This window comes from Hibiscus syriacus, unplaced genomic scaffold (assembly GCF_006381635.1).
Source record: "Hibiscus syriacus cultivar Baekdansim isolate YM2019G1 unplaced genomic scaffold, ASM638163v2 tig00000329_pilon, whole genome shotgun sequence".
NCBI classification, from domain to species: Eukaryota; Viridiplantae; Streptophyta; class Magnoliopsida; order Malvales; family Malvaceae; genus Hibiscus; species Hibiscus syriacus.
In genome coordinates, this window is record NW_024061782.1 from 185,848 (window position 1) to 203,291 (window position 17,444).

The 17,444-nt window shown below is 35.4% G+C and overlaps 1 protein-coding gene across 1 annotated transcript; it reads left to right on the plus strand.

The window, feature by feature from the left end:
* The first annotated feature begins 3,935 nt into the window (after positions 1–3,935).
* LOC120168522 lies at positions 3,936–13,215 on the plus strand. The gene is made up of 10 exons (XM_039177106.1): positions 3,936–4,307; positions 5,345–5,465; positions 6,565–6,650; positions 6,749–7,139; positions 7,745–7,845; positions 10,248–10,314; positions 11,688–11,915; positions 12,115–12,576; positions 12,766–12,838; positions 12,931–13,215. The coding sequence occupies exons 1-10, from the start codon at positions 3,955–3,957 to the stop codon at positions 13,191–13,193; spliced, it is 2,145 nt and encodes a 714-aa protein (XP_039033037.1). The 5' UTR covers positions 3,936–3,954; the 3' UTR covers positions 13,194–13,215.
* Positions 13,216–17,444: the final 4,229 nt, after the last annotated feature.

Below are 17,444 nucleotides of genomic sequence, written 5' to 3' on the forward strand. Positions count from 1 at the left end.
TGAAGCTTAAAGACTAATCTTGTAAATACCCTAAACTGTGCAATGGCTAAAAATTAATTAACCCTATTACATTTTAATTAAAAAATTAGGGCACCGAATTTTTGTTAAAAACGTGCATAGGCGGTGCCCCTCCCACCATTATTGACTTTATAATTGTTGAAAAATTCAGCCCCTGCCCCCTTTGTTGAAAATCCGTGCTGATGCCTTTGTTGAAAAACAATGTCCCCACTTTCTAACTTTTACTTTCAATAGATATGGTGTAAATGGATTAGTAAGTGTATATCTTCGACATCTATTTCGGTCTTGGTAAATGGAGTCCCTACCGAGGAAGTTCCAATGGCCAAGGGACTAAGACAAGATTGTTCTCTTTCTCCTATACTATTTAATTTGGTAGGGAAATTACTTAATTTAATGTTGGCTAAGGTGGTCTCTAAATGTCTATTTTGTGGTTTTTCGATCGACAGTAATGAGGAGTCTTTTATGCTTTTACATGTGTAATTTGCGGATGATCTAATAATTTTTGTGTGTTTGTCGATCAACCAAATAAAAAATGTGAAGAGAGTTTTGTATGTGTTCGAAGTGATGTCGAGACTTCAGTTGAAGTTTTCCAGAAGTAAATTATTTGGGATTAATACAAATGAAGAAGTGGTTAAAGAATGTGCGTAAAATAATTGTTATGCAGTTGGTACTTTCCCATCTGAATACATTGGTCTCCCACTCGAAGCAATGAAAAAAATTGAGCAACTTTGTGGGAACCAATTATTTAGAAATTCCACAATAGATTAGCTGGCTGGAAAGTAGCAATACTATCCTTGGCTGGAAGACTTGTTCTACTAAAATCGTTCTATGTTCTCTTCCAACATAGTACTTATCGATTTTCAGAATGCCTTCGAGTGTTCACAGGAAGTTAATTTCCATAATGGCTAGATTTTTAATGGGGGGTATGGGGAGCAATGAAGGATAGGGTTCATTGGATAAAATGGTCAAAAATTTGTAAGTCAAAAAACAGTGGGGGTTTAGGAGTTATGGATCTTAATCTAATGAACAGAGCTTTAATTGGAAAATGGTCTAGGAAATTATAGAGATTCTTAGTGGAAGAAATTGATTTGCAGCAAATATAATCTTAAAAGTAACGCCTTGATGCTCAGAAATAAAAAATTCGGACATGTTTCTTGGATTTGGAAGGGAGTTGTTAATAATCATTTTAAGAATGATAATTTTGGAACTAGTTTTCACAATCTTCTTCAAATTAAAGTGGGAAATGGAGAAGATATCTTATTCTGGCACAATTTCTAGATAATGGAAATTCCCCTAAAGAGTCTGTTTCCAAGACTCTTTGCCCTTTATGTCAATCAAAATAGAAGAGTAGCTGAGTTTAGAGAGCGTGGAAACAGGGGTTGGGTATAGAACGTTGAAATGAAAAGAAACTTGAGTGACTGGGAGCTGAAGCAATGGGTTGAATTAATGTCAATGATAAACAACTTCATATTTGTGGGAAATATCAGACTGTTTAATTTGGAGAGGAAATGGTGGAGGAGTATACACAGTTAATTCTTACATCTGGGCATGTTTAAATTCTGGGAAAGCATACCATTTTTGGAAAATCTATCTTTGCAAGGGATTGGTTCTACCGAGGGTGAAGACTTTTATATGGTAAGTAGTGCATCAAAAGCTGACTGTAAGGGCAAAACTTATTAGGAGAGGTATTCAAGGGATAACAAACCCTCTCTGTCCTATGTGTAAGCTTGAAGTGAAAATTGCTGCGCATATATTTTTTCTTGCAGAATATATTGGATGTTGTGGAATAGCTTTCTGCAAAACTTGAAAGTATATGTAGTTCTACATGAGAACATCTTAACCTTTCTACTAGCTTAGGAGGATTTGATGTTACGATCATCTATTGAAAGGTTTATCCCTGGGGTTGTGTTATGGACGATATAGAAGAGACGTAATGCTATTATTGTCTTCGAAAAGGAAGAATTAAATACAACTCAACTATTCTTCATAGCAAAATTTAGATTAGCATCTTGGTTTTCGGCTAAATTCCCCAAAATTCTTATTCTGATGGACTCCTTCATTGATGACCCTTCTATAGTGAATCTTTGTTCAACTCCAAAGGTTCAACCACCACCTCTTTTATCATGGATCCCTCGACCTAATGGTTTCTTCAAATTAAATGTGGATACAACAGTAAATAGCGATCGAAAAGCAAGCGGAATATGACGTATTCTCCGAGATAACTCTAGTTTTGTACTTGGGACTTTCTCGGAACCTTTAGGGCCAGGTCCCCCTACCTTGGTGGAATTGATGGCCATTAAAAGCAGACTTTGTTTCTTTGATGCCTCTAGCTCTATGGGACAATTGATCATAAAAAGTGATTGTAAAAACTTTATGGAGTGGATAAAGAATTTAGATGGGTATCCTAGTATTTATGTTATAATTACAAAGGAAATAGCTAATAGAATTAGGAATAAATAGGGTATTCTTCGCTGAATAGTTAGACCAACAAATTTAGAAGCAGACACTTTAGTTAAGGCAAGAATTGGTTGATAGAGAGGTCTTTTTAGGGTTAAAGGAGATGCTGATGTAGAGTTATAAGGTTTTTATACACGGGGATAGGTAATCTGTTACATTAAGCCTCTTATACTATTTTTTGTTATTCAATGAAACTTAAGTATTCTTTTCTTCCTTCTGCTTTTTGCTAAAATACTCCTTAGTGTTTTAGTAATTGTGAAGGGTTTCTTTTAATGAAACTTCCAATTCTTATAAAAAAAAAATAATTGAGGTGCCAAACATGTAGTTTATCTTTATTTCTTATTGATAGTGCATCAAATAATACTTTATAAAGTAATTTAGTATATAAATTTATGTTAAAATTAAAAAAAAATTACAATCACTAAAAGTAGTAAGACAATAATAGCATAAAATGTTTAAATGAATGAAAATTTTAGAATTTTGAAGGATTGATGGAAATTAAAAATCATTATAAATTGTTGTTAAATGTATTAATGTTGCAATTAAAAGAGGTTGATTTTATAGTTAAAAATACAATTTTATATACTATATGATATTCATAATAATAAATCTAAAATATCAAAGGTGTTATCTTACATGTGTATTTCACTTGTAAATTAAATTTAGTATCATTAATGTTTTGGCATCTCTGAAAAAATTTAATGATATATCGTTAAAAATTAAACAGTGATGTTGATATGTCACTATAAGACATTGTTATATTATTGTTGAAAAAAATAAAAAGTATCACCTTAACATTACTGTTAATTTTTTAACAACAAGATATCAAATTGAAACATAAACTAAATATTAAGTATAATTTTGAAAACAAATAAAAAATAAATATAAAAAAGAACAAAAATAATAGTTTAAATACTAAACTTATAATTTATCCCACAAAATGTGCGGTTTGTGGATAGTGCGCGGCAGCAACCACATATTATTTTGGGTAAATTACATGTTTAATACTTAAACTCAGTTTTGGACCGTTTAAGTATTTAAATTTTTAATTTTTTTTAAAACTATACTTGACGTTTATTTTTGTTTCATTTTAGTACCCATGTTCAAAATTTAATATTAAGTTTTGAATTTTTTTGAAAGTTTAGGTATTAAAACTGACCAAAATTAATAGTTTAAGTATTAAACACATTAATTTTTTAACAATGGATACTAAAATGAAACAAAAACCAAACATGAAGTATGGTTTTAAAAAATTAAAAGTTTATATACTAAAATGGATCAAAACTTATAGGTTAGGTACTAAATGCATAATTTACTCTTTGTTTTCATATGGACGTCAACGAAGCACGACGTGGAACCACACATTCTGGTTCAGTAAACGACAAACCTATCCACCAATCACCATCGCTCTATACTTAACTTCAAACTTGATACTGAAATGGAACAAACTGCTGCTGCTGTTCTCAATTCTCTGCTACTATGAAATTCTGCGTATGCGAGGCTTCTTCCACTTTGACTCTACCTTCATGTTCATTCCCACTGAACAACAATCTCTCCAACAAATACCATCGCATTGCCTTTTCCACCCCACCCAAGACTTGTTCCCTCACAACCACTCACGCCAAAAGAGCCGCTCATCCCGGTGGAAACCAGGAGGAAAGAGATAATAAACCACAGAGGAACAAGAGGGTGCACTGCGAACTGGAAGTGCTTTCTTGGAGGGAAAGACGAATCAAAGCCGATATTTCGGTTTCCGCTGACATTGATTCCGTCTGGGATGCTCTCACTGATTACGAACGTCTTGCCGATTTCATCCCTAATCTTATTTGCAGGTTTTTCTTTCCACCCATTTCTCGCCTTCATCCTTCCAGTATATTGAATTATTGATCATATAATGTTCTTCTCACAATGGACCGAGTTGGTGCGGATGGGACTGTCACCTTCTAAAAAATTTAAAAATTTATATATTTTATATATTTTATTTGTATTTGTTATTGAAAATTTATTTTTGTCACCCTAAAATTTTGTAAGTTCCTCAAATTCATCCTTTAACATAGAATTTTGCGTTGGTCATTGGTTGTTCTATATATTCTATGCCGCCATTGTGAATTTGATGAATACCAAAGATTTAAATTGGGATTGCAGTCATGTTGCATTCATCCCTGTTGCATATATAACGGGATGATATTTTGGTCTGATCGTGAATTCTTTTTAAAAGAGTGGATCTTTTCTAAAAAATAAGTTATTTTTTATTAAAAAAATTAGAATAGCGGAACAATAGCAACAATAGTAGCCTGTTATTGCCGCAATTAGCCGCTACCTCATATATTATGGCTGCCATCCATCGCCATTGATGTAATTTTCCTTCACACTGTTATTTTTTGCAATAGTGGTTTCAGCCCCTGCTGCTATTTTCTGCAATAGCAGTTTCAGCCGCTGCTGCTATTCTATTACCCGGCCGCTATTTGAATCCAAGATGAATACCCTATATATGAAGCCCTTGAAATCTTATAAAGAGAATGCGGTCTCTCCTTGAACTGTGCTCATAGTGTACATAGAAATTCAGCTCCCTTTTTAGAGTATGAATAACTCAGTTGTAGAACATGAATGCTTCAGTGCTGTGGTTATGTACTATTATAGTTTAAATGAAGTGCTGTATTTGTTAATTTTGATTAGATAATTTCTTTCACTTTTACTCTTGTTGCATGCCATAAAGCATTGTGAAGTGTACACGAAATCGGTTTCCTACAATCATTAGCACTCCACACCTTTACTTGAAGTTAATATCAGTTTGGATCAAAATTCTTTCTTATCTCCGTCTCATTCCCTTGTCTTTTTCTTGCTGGAATGAACTTTTTCTGGTTGATAGTGGACGGATTCCTTGCCCACATCCTGGACGAATATGGTTGGAGCAGAGAGGTTTGCAAAGGGCATTATATTGGCACATTGAAGCGCGTGTCGTTCTTGATCTCCAAGAAATTTCCAATTCAGTAAGCATCCTAAACCTTATAGTTCATGTTGTTGAACTTGCAGTAATACAAATGGCTGTTGTTTTTTGACCTATTTTATCACTTATTTAGTTTTAACACATTTGGTTGCATAATTGGCCACAAGGCCTTGCTCTTCTCAAATTTTTACCTTGTAGGCTAGAAGCTATCCTTGTATAACATCTTCCATTTCCCATGAATACTGCTATCTCCATGAGTCCATGTTATGCACATGAAATCAGTAGAAGTCATGTCTGCAGCTTTTTCACTATAGATTTTTCTTCACACCTATCATCATGATTATGTTTAGCTGATGGAAAGGAATGAATCTGAATTTTGGAGAAAATATTTGGGATCTGCTTGGCTTAGGAGTAAACAGAGGGGGTTTGTCTATGCCATCCTCTATGCACTGACATTGTGTGGTCTTTAAGCTTAAAATTAATAAAAAAAAAATTAATAACACCTTGGATTCCTCTACCACTCATGAATCCTCGATGATTTCTTATATGATATGCTATCCATGAAACATTTCAAGCTCCTCTTAAGTCATAATATGACAAATTTTGAGAAAATATAAAATTAACTTATAACAATGTGATAATGCATGGACTTTGAGTGAATAACGAAGGATGAAGAATGCTCATGAAGGAAAAGCAAAGCTTAAGCTCAATCTGAAATTTTGGAGAATGCTAATGCTCATTATGCCACTAAGTTGATGGTTTAGTAAGTGACACTACTTGAAATACGAAGTAGGATATTGATCTGAAATTGGATCATATTGCAAGTTTTCTTCCAAAATTTATTGATAGAAAGCTCTGACTTTTAATCTGTGCAAAGCATTTTTCTAAAGAACTATATTGGAGACCCTTGAACTGAATGAGGTGGTTGGCTTTCATGAAAACATATGGATATGTTTTTGGCTTCTATGTGTGTGAAATGCTGTGTGGAGTAGAGATATATGTAGATTTATTTCTTTGGATTGTTAGTTCTGCAGAACTGAATTTGACCTCGTTTCATTTGTCTTGGTAGCTTTAATTTTCACAAATGACTTTCTGTATTCTTTAATACCTACAAGCTTTACAAGTTGTTGCTTGTAATTCAGTCCAATGGTCGTGAACTCCATTTTTCCATGGTTGATGGAGATTTTAAAAAGTTTGAAGGGAAATGGTCGGTCAAATCTGGAACAAGGTAGCATCAATGTTCTCTATTTCACAGCCAAAATGTTTTGGAATTCTTGCTTTTACCATATGATGTAAAATCCATTGTTCTCTTTGACATTATTGTAGGTCTGGTACTGCAATTTTATCATATGAAGTTAATGTAATTCCGAGATTTAACTTCCCTGCCATATTCCTGGAGAGGATTATCAGCTCTGATCTTCCTTTGAATCTTCGAGCCTTGGCTTGTCAAGCTGAAAAGATTTTTCACGGGAATCAGAAAATGTCAATAGCAAAAGATTTGGTTAGAGCATCTTATCCTGTTCTTTCTTCACCTTCCATGGACTCGGATGGTGCACTCTTAGGAAAGGAGAAACCACCACCAGTAGACCTAAAAATAACCGGATCTCTACCGTCTTCAAGTGAGTTGAACAGTAACTGGGGTGTTGGGAAAGTCTGCAGAATTGATAGGCCTTGCATGGTGGATGAAGTTCATCTTCGTAGATTTGATGGCTTATTGGTAAATAATTGATTCAAGACTGTTCTCATTAGGCCTGTAAACGAACCGAACATTCAGTGGACGTTTGATGGGAAGCTATCTTATTTATTAAACGAACAAACTTGAACAAGATTTTTTGTTCGTTTAATTAAATGAAAGAACACAAACACAGGGCTCATTCGCTCATTTATGTTCATGAACGTTCGGTAATCCGTTCGTTTATATTTCGTTCAAATTTTTCTCATATGTATTTCTTTTCATTTCACGATAGATTGAAAAAATACCCTAAATTGTTTAAATTTATGTTTGTTTATGTTTGTTTCTGTTCGTTCGTGTCCATTTATGTTCGTTTATCATTTTAATGAACGAACAAGAACAATCTACATTCCTTAACGAACGAACACGAAAAAGAATTTTTTTTCGTTTAGTTGTTCGTGTTTGTTCATTTGTTCGGTTAAAGTTAAACGAACGAACATGATAATACCCTCATTCGTGTTCGTTTGGTTCTTTTACAGGCCTAGTTCTCACAGGGTTCCCTGTTTTCTGGAAGCCACTTTCGTTTTAGCTATTGCTGATATAATGACTTATGTTTTAGCTGTTCCTGATAAAATGCTTTTGGGGTGAAGGAAAATGGAGGCGTCCATCGTTGTGTTGTTGCTAGCATAACTGTAAAAGCTCCTGTTCGTGAAGTTTGGAATGCTTTAACTGCATACGAGAGTCTTCCAGAGTAAGTAATTTTTATCCTTTTCCTTGAACTCCAGTCTAAGGATCTAACTGCTTTTTTCTACCTGAACTTGTTATTTTTTGTTTTGAAAGCAACTGAACTTATTTTTAAATTCCCAAATCTAGTGGCATTAGTTACATTTCAGTCCCAAAAGCTATAGGCCGTAGTTGTTATAATCTGTTAGTTTAGCAGCTTATTACACTTAAAAAATTTCATTCAATAGTTTTGTTAATTAGGTCTTGGAACTCCACTTTTTAGCACTACTATTTCAATGTTGGTTTGAGGCACAAATAATTAGAATAATCTAACCTAGAAAAGTCCAAAGTGATGTAGGACACTTGGGGAAGTACAGAATAAGGATGTATAAAAGGTAGGTGCAGAAAACTAGGGATATTCTACCATAGGGTTTAGGGTGGGAAAGAGATGATTTTAAGGAAAAGCATGCTGGAAATATGGGTGGCAGCAGGGCTAGAATAAATCTGTGATGAATTGTTCTGTTTAGCAAAGATGAAAGAAGGTTATGCATACCGTCTTGTGTTGTGAACAGTAGCTAAAGTGTCCTAGATGTAGAAAGAGGAGAAAAAGGAGAAGAATACAAATTTGTATTTGAAACGCATATGTTCTGTTTTTTAAGGTAATTAGAGGGCCTTTGGAGGATCATGTTCCTATACTTATGTTTGATATGTTGTTGGACATGATTATTTCATGAAAAATGAAGAGTTTGAGCAACATAATTTCCATTTGTCTTGGTAGAGTTGGAAAACTATACTGATTGGGTTATTGGCTAATTGGTACTTGGCCATGAGAAGAATCATGAAAACTATTATTTCTTTTTCCTATCTTTGAACACATTTTTTTCATCTTTAGAAATATATGTAACTATTTAAGTAGCAACTAAAGGAGTGAACAAGGCTCGGATTATTCCAGAACTTCATGGAAGTGATGAATTACTGTAGCATTGACAAGGGATTTAAATAGCGGTTGGGTAGCGGAATAGCGGCCCGTATATAACAGTAGTAGCGACGGCCGAAACCGCTATTGCAGAAAATAGCGGTGTGAAGTGGAAGCACACCAATAGCAGTGGATTAAGGTCGCAATTTAACAGGTAGTGGCCGATTGCAGAAATAGCGGGCCACTATTCCTGCTTCCACTATTCTATTTTTTATGAAAATCAACTCTTTTAAAAAAAAATTCATGACCGCGATACCTGCAATGACCGCAATAGCATCCGTTATGTCTACAACCACAATAAATGCAATGCGACCGAAAACACGACTACAACCACAATTCAAATCCAATTTAAATCCCTGGCATTGACTTCTAACTACAAGGTACAATTCCCTTAGACCAAAAGGACTTCTTTCTAGAAGAAGAATTCATGACTTTGGCCTTTTTCACTCTGAATAGATTAACTAAGAATACCACACTATTATCATGACATGATAATGTTTTCTCCTAGCATTCATTATCAATTTAGGAATTCACTACTAATAAAGGGAGAAATGGCATTGAAAAAGATCACATATATTTATATTCAAAGCTGTATTTCATTTTGTATGTGAACTAAGCGACCTCAATGGTAAAAGAATTATTGTTATTCCTTGAGGTCTCGGGTTCGAGTGTTATGTATGCCTCGACTGAATTGAAGGCAATCAGAGTTGGGTTTCTGTTCTTCTTATCGTCAAAATGGGGGTTAAAGGGTCGTTTGATTCTGGAAAATGATTGCAGGAATGCTTTGGAGTGGATTAAGAGTCCTTCTTCGTGTCCCACTTGTTTTGAGTCCATTGTTATGGAGATCGTGTCTTTTGTAATGATTCAAGAGGTGTTATTTTGTCTTATCCTGAGAAGTGCTAATTTGGGAGGTGGATGAGTTAGCAAAAAAAAAAAAAGTGATTGGCTGATGTTAGGGAATAATTTGGTCTAGTCTAGGTGGTTTGATTCTTGTAATAGTGACTTTTATGATATGGTTGTATCTTCGTGGGTTGATTTAAACCCGTTCTTTTAATAATACTTGAGGTATTCTTTTCCTCTTACTCTTTTTGTCGGTCTACTTTTATTGTATATTGACAACTATGAAGGGTTTTTTAATGAGACCTCCAATTCTTTTAAAAAATTTATCTTAGGAGTATGAGATTTTAATGTCAAATAGTTGAGAGTATTCAACATATTTTATCTTATATTCACCCCAGATTAAAAAGAAAAAACATCATTCTTTTTTGAAGCATACATTAGCCACAGAACTTATTAGTTACCAATTACTACACGTTCTCCATTGCTCCTAGATTGATGATAAAAGAGAATAATTTAGATTAAATAAATCCACAGCATTCAATTATTTATATCATTCTAATAGAATAGTTCTTTTGTGTTCCTGTTTTTTTCCTCAATAAGTTTCATTTTGGCAGGATTGTTCCAAATTTAGCTATCAGTAAAGTCTTATCACGCGAAAACAACAAAGTTCGCATTCTTCAGGTACGAGTAAGATTTATTTATGAAACGTTTTCACTTTTAGGGTGCCATAGTAAACGCTTTTAGATTCTTGAAGTGCCTGTTAATCCTCAATGTGTTTGCTTTGATCTTGTTGCATTGGTTATCATCTTCCTAGCCTTAGATAAACATAAAGTACAAATCAAACCACTTTCTAGTTTTTCCTTAATTGTCTGCAAATCTTAATGTGCTTGGTTTGATCACGTCACACTTTTTATGAGCTAAATTAATTGCAGATTTCTTATTATAGTAGGGTGTCACACAAAGTAAGTCACTGCTCGGAATACAGGGCTTGCGCTTCAGCAAGCCACTGCATTTTGCTTCTTATTTCAACACATCACAAGATCTCCCCCGAGGAATGTGCAATATCCCGAAGTTGACCTTCTATCAACCGCCAATCCACCATAATCTGCACTGGTGTAGACTTGAAGTTGTAAACCTCAATTTATTTTCAACAAAATGGCTCTCCCTGATGTGCTTTAGATACTGTTAGACGTGGGGAAAGCTACTTGTACATGAACTTATTTTGGATTGTACATAAACTGGCCTATCAAACTAACTGCATGTACCATATCATATTGTGTGTGAGACAAATAAATGAGTTTTTCTACCAGACATTGATATATCACCCAATCCACTGTAATAGCCTTTTCTGCTTCCCTAAGTTCAATATTAGGATCAATGGGAGAGCTTGCTGGTTTGTATGCAGTATTACCACTTACCAGTATCCTTGAGTAGATCGAGTACATAACTTTGTTGAGAAATGAAAACTTCCTTCTTGGATTGAGCAGCCTCAATCCCAAGGAAGAAACTTTGTTGAGAACTGAAAACTTCCTTCTTAGAGTGAGCAACCTCAATCCCAAGGAAGAATTTTAGTCTCCTTAATGCTTTAATCTCAAACTTCCCAGCTAACCTATTACTCCTTATTACTAGGTTACTCCTCAGCTAACTTCTAGTTACTACTTACAATGTCTGATCTATTTGACTTTGTTTGTAACCGTGGCTAACATAGCTCTTGCAAGTCTCCCAAACCGTGCTTTTGGTGATTGCTTGAGGCTATACAACACCATTTTGAACTTGCACACGGTATTGAGTAGCCACGTTCTTATTATATGCTGGTGGATATGCATATAAATTTCCACTTCAATTTCACCATGCAAAAAGCATTTTGGACATCACCATACCTTAAGTATGATGTATTTGTCGTAGTTCTATATTTAGGACCGCTTCAGCTTTGGCCTCGTAACTATGGTGCTTTTAAGAACCATCATGAATTTGGAGATCTTTATTAGCTCAACCGAATACGAAGCAAGTTTAGTCTCTAGCCTATTTTATGATGTAACCTATCCTTTTTGCAGGAGGGATGCAAGGGATTGTTGTATATGGTACTTCATGCTCGGGTTATTTTAGATCTGCATGAACAACTTGAAAAAGAGATCAGTTTTGAGCAGGTTGAAGGGGATTTTGACTCCTTTCAGGGAAGATGGCTTCTAGAGCAACTTGGAAATCATCACACACTACTGAAGTATTCTGTGGAGTCAAAAATGCACCGAGATTCCGTTCTTTCTGAAGCTCTCATGGAAGAGGTATGTCAATTATGCACTTGTACTGTATTCTGCTTTCCTATTTTCATCTATTGTGTTAGATTCTATGGTTAATGTATCCATAATCTTCCCTTAACATATTTGGCTTTTTGTTTCTTTATTTGTACTTGAATGTTTGTCATTTACAAATAGGAAAGAATCTGCTAACAAATAAAAAAGGTTTACTCTTCTAACCTCGTAGGTTATATATGAAGATCTACCATCCAATTTATGTGCAATTCGAGATTATGTTGAAAAAAGAGAGGCTGAAAATTCCTTGGAAACAGAAGAAGATCGACTGCTTTCAGGGCAGCAAACTTCCTCCTCCAGCAATGGCAATGAAACAACATGTAGTGATGCTGCTCAGTCGGATGCGGGTTCCAGTGGTGCTAATTCACTTAGACAAAGACCCAGAGTTCCGGGCTTGCAAAGGGATATTGAAGTCCTCAAAACTGAGCTCCAGAACTTTATATCCGAACATGGACAGGAAGGATTCATGCCGATGAGAAAGCAACTTCGTTTGCATGGAAGAGTGGATATCGAGAAAGCAATAACACGCATGGGTGGATTTAGAAGGATTGCATCTTTGATGAATCTCTCCCTTGCATACAAACAACGCAAACCAAAGGGCTATTGGGACAACCTCGAGAATCTGCAGGAGGAGGTGAATTGTTTTCGATACTAATTCATGTGTTTTTCCTTAAACTCAGCGTTCTAGCACTACACACACGTCCAGCAATCAACCAAATGAAAATTCAGTAAAATATCATATGGCTGAAAGTTAATGCAATACAGAATCATATGTACAAGTTAATGGTGAGGAACTATGTAATTGTCCTGTTTTACCCTACAGATTGATCGATTCCAGAGGAGCTGGGGGATGGATCCATCATTTATGCCCAGCAGAAAGTCATTTGAGCGTGCAGGTTTGTTGAAATTCATTCAAAGAAGCTTCACTGTTAATATGAAATATATATATATATATTTGATCTTATGAACTCTGTTGTATTATGTATAGGTCGCTACGACATCGCACGTGCTTTGGAGAAATGGGGCGGCCTGCGTGAAGTTTCTCGTCTATTATCGCTCAAGGTGAGAAAGAAGCACCGGAGCAGACAGGCGGAAACCAGTGCCAAGGAAAAACCGATGGAGAACATAGCAGCAGCAAGTAGTGGCACAGAAAGTGAAGAAAAGAGTGGGATATTAAAACCATACGTTTCGCAAAATACACAAAAGTGGCTCACAAAGCTAAAGGATTTGGATATTAATTGGGTTGAATAATTTGTATGTATTTCTCTACTTTCATTTTCTTCAAATACATAATTAATTGAGCTGAGCAATCTTGATGGTGGGGGAAGAATATTCTCCTTATTAGCCTCTTGTATACACCCAAAGTTGAAGTTAAACTATGCGTTTGAATTTAAACTTGATCATAAAAAGTAGGGTAAACTATACGTTTAGTATCTCAAATATTAATTTTATTTTGTTTTGGTCAAATAACTATTTTTTCAAAATCATTTCTAACATTTAGTTTAAGTTTATTTTGATCATTAATCGTTAAAAATTAATAGCTGCTTGCATGATTTTTTTTTTCAATGATGATGTGATATTATCTTATGATGACATAATAATATCATTGTTATTTTTTAGTAGTTTGTGATCAAAATAAAGTTAAAACTAAACATTATGTATTATTTATAAAAATTAATGATCAAAACAAAAATAAAAGTAATAATTAACGTACTAAACATATAATTTACCCGAAAAATAACAATATCAGGATCATCTGCCTGTTAACTTCTTTTTATCAAAGCTTACTTTTATTATTTCAAAAGGGTTATATAGTTATGAAAGCACACCTCTCACACGTCTTAGTCGCACAAACCATGTACGCCCATAATAGGCTGGCACTAGCTGTCAACCACTCCCTTTAACCAATTCACAATTATCCCTCAACTTAGGTCACTGCTCATAACAATATTTTTATTCAACATTCACCCTACTAAGGGGCTGTTTGTTTACGTAAGAATGATTAAGCATTGAATGATTCAGAGACTCTCAATGGTTTGGCTCTGAATGTGACATGTTATTTAATAATTGGCTCTGAATGATTCAGAATGTACTTCTGTGCTGAATCATTCAGCACTGTTTTGCTGAATCAGTCAGCACTGAATCATTCAGAGGTGCGAAACAAACGCGTTGAATGCTGAACGGTTCAACATTCAACGCTGAATGATTCCATTAAGAGGCAAACAAACAACCCCTTAATCAAAGCTCAAGAGCTAGTATTGCTAACAACATTTAATTTTTACTGAAAATAGGAAACTAAGACTTGAAAAGTGGTTTAGTAAAGCCATCTGCCAGATGAAATCTACAAGGAACATAATTGACATGATTCGAGTATTTTCAATTTTTTCTCGAACAAAATGAACATTAATTTCAACGTAATTAGACAAAGCATGAAAAATTAGATTAGCACTCATAACTATCATACTTGTTCTATTACTCCAAACAGTTGGAATATCACCACAAATAATCCTCGTATCGCCAAGTAACGCTTGCAACCATATTAGTTCGGACACCACATCACCCACCCCACGATATTTAGCCTCTGTTATAGATCGAGAGACAAACTTTTATATCTTCGAGCACCGAGAAATCAAATTATCACCAATATATATACAATAGTCGGATATAAACCTCATACCATCGGAATTGTTTGTCCAATCAGCATCTGGAAAGACACGTAACACAAGATCACTCCCAGAAGAATGAAATAATAACCCATAATCTATTGTACCACTCATGTAACGTAAAATACATTTCGCTGCTAACCAATGTAGCTCACATGGTTGAGACATGTATTAAACAACGCAACCAACACTAAACGAAATATCAGGCCTGGTATGACTTAAATACAACAAACCACCTACCACACTTCAATATTGTTGAGGATCGTCAAGAGGACGACCGCTATCACGAGATAACTTAGGCATGGAAAGCATTGGTGTAGGAGCTGCTTGAGCATTGCCCATATCCACACGTTCTAAAAGCTCATGGATATACTTGTGTTGACTTAACAACAAAGCCCCGTCACAACGATCAACTTCAAGACCAAGAAAGAAATTCAAGTCACCAAGATCCTTTAATGGAAATTCCTTGCCAAGAATACACACAACATATTCAATTATATTATCAGAATTTTGCAATGATAACTATATCATCGACATAAACTAGGATGTACACACAACGAGCACCATCTCTTTTAATAAACAAAGACACGTCAGCTTGAGTACCAACAAATTCAATGCTAACTAAAAAATTTAGAAGTTTAGAGTACCAATTTCAAGGAGCTTGTTTCAACTCATAGAGAGTCTTATCTAATTTGCACACCAAGTGTTCCCCAGTAGTCGACCTTTTTTCAAAGCCGAGCGGTTGCACCATGAACACATCCTCAAACAACTCATCATTAAGAAAAATATTATTCACATCCACTTGTCACAATTTCATTTATTTTGAGCCGCCAATGACAACACCACATTCACAGTAAAAGATTTAACAAACAGACTAAACATATCACGAAAATAATGATCGGGAACCTGAGAAAATCCTTTTGCAACAAGCCGAGCTTTGTAAAGAGCCACCAAGACATTCGAATTTCACTTTATACAAAATGACCACTTACAACCAATTGGTGTCCTATATGTTGGCAATAAAACAAGCTTTCATGTGCCATTATGCATAAAAGCCTCATATTCGTCAACAACTGCAGACTTCCAGTGTGGTGAAGCAAGTGCTTCCTTGATCGTGGTTGGTTCTACCTCTTCACGACGTTCCTTCATTGCACAAAAAACATGAGGTTTGAAAACCCCAAGCTTACCCCGAGTAACCATAGGGTGAGTGTTTACCATCGCCCAAGAACGATCAAAATCATTGAGCTCCGTTTCAGTCACCAAGGGAGTTGTTGCCTCATTACCCAAACTTGAATGATCTTGACCACACTCCAACAGAGGTACTTCCACCGCACCAGCCTACTCGCCATGAACAATCTCAACACGTTGTTGTGCAACCAATAAGGGAGTTGTGTCCATATACTCACCATGCACAGTCTCAACACATTGTTGTGCAACCAAAAAGGAAGTCGTATCCAAAAGCTGGCCAAATCCCACCGAATCTGCTGGTAGAACCCTAGCAGGCCTACACCACCAGACCATTGTCTAAGCACCAACGAGGATGCAGACATCGGCCCAACCAGTCCACTAGTCCATCATTATTAAGATCATGTCTAGGGAGAGACACACCCAACGAAATAGTGGGACAACAACCTATGTCTTCATTATTCGCACAAGAGGGATCCCCAACATCACACTAATTTATTCCACATTGATTCCCAGATTTCAAACTTGGTATTGTTGAATTATGTTTTGATATAACAAATTTAAGGCAAAAATGTTTTTGGACTTGAATTGAATTTATTCAAAGTTTTAAAAAAGTTTAAAAAATAATTCAAAGTCCATTAAATTCGGATTTGAGCAAAAATGCTAAAGTGTATGGATACACCCTACAGTGTATCCATACATTGGTGTACCAATACACCATGCAGTGTATCCATACACATATGACTATTCAAACAACGAATGTAATTAGTGTACCGATACACCCTGCAGTGTATCCATACACTGGTGTACCGATACACTCTGCAGTATATACATACACCCTGTAATGTATCCATACACCCTAGGTGCAACGGCTAGTAACGACTAGTTTAATTTGAATTTAATAAAGGTGTACTGATACCCTATGAAGGGGTATCGATACCCCATGTTATGGGCAACCTATTTTTGCAGAAAAATCATCCTCAAACGGCTCTCAAACATCCCCAACGGGTATATATGACTTCAAACACATTCCAAGCTATAAATACAAGTTGAGGACACTTGAAGAAACACAAGAGAAGAGTTTTTCATTCTTATTTCATCTTTCTCTTGAAAATATTTCTGTTCTTGTGAGCTTAATTCTTTTAAACACCTACCTTAGAGAGGTTTTCTTGTTTACATTTCCTTTCATTGTAAAAAGGAAAGGTTCTAGCTAAGTTCGTGTAAAGGCTAGGGAAAGGTTCTAGTTTATCCCGTGAAAACTAGGGAGTTGTAAAGGTTATCTCTTTGTCCTTGAAAAAGAAAGAACAAATTAGTGAATTTGTTGGAAAATCCTTGGTGAAGAGCTAAGGTAGTGGATGTAGACTTGGTTGAGAAGTCGAACCACTATAAATCGTTGTGCAATTTTCTATATTTCAATCTCCTTATTCCCTAAACATAGAAATCATTCCGACCCCTCTTTGCAAACCTTATCAGTTGTCGATTCGAGCTTCCACAAATCCCAACAATTGGTATAAGAGCTTGACTCTTTAAAAGGCTTAACATCCTTGAGACAATCCTCGAAGAAGCTCTACTAATTTCCGACGCAACCGATAAAAAGATGGCTTCAACCTCCGGTGCCTATTACATTGACGATTCACCTATTATGGATTCGTAA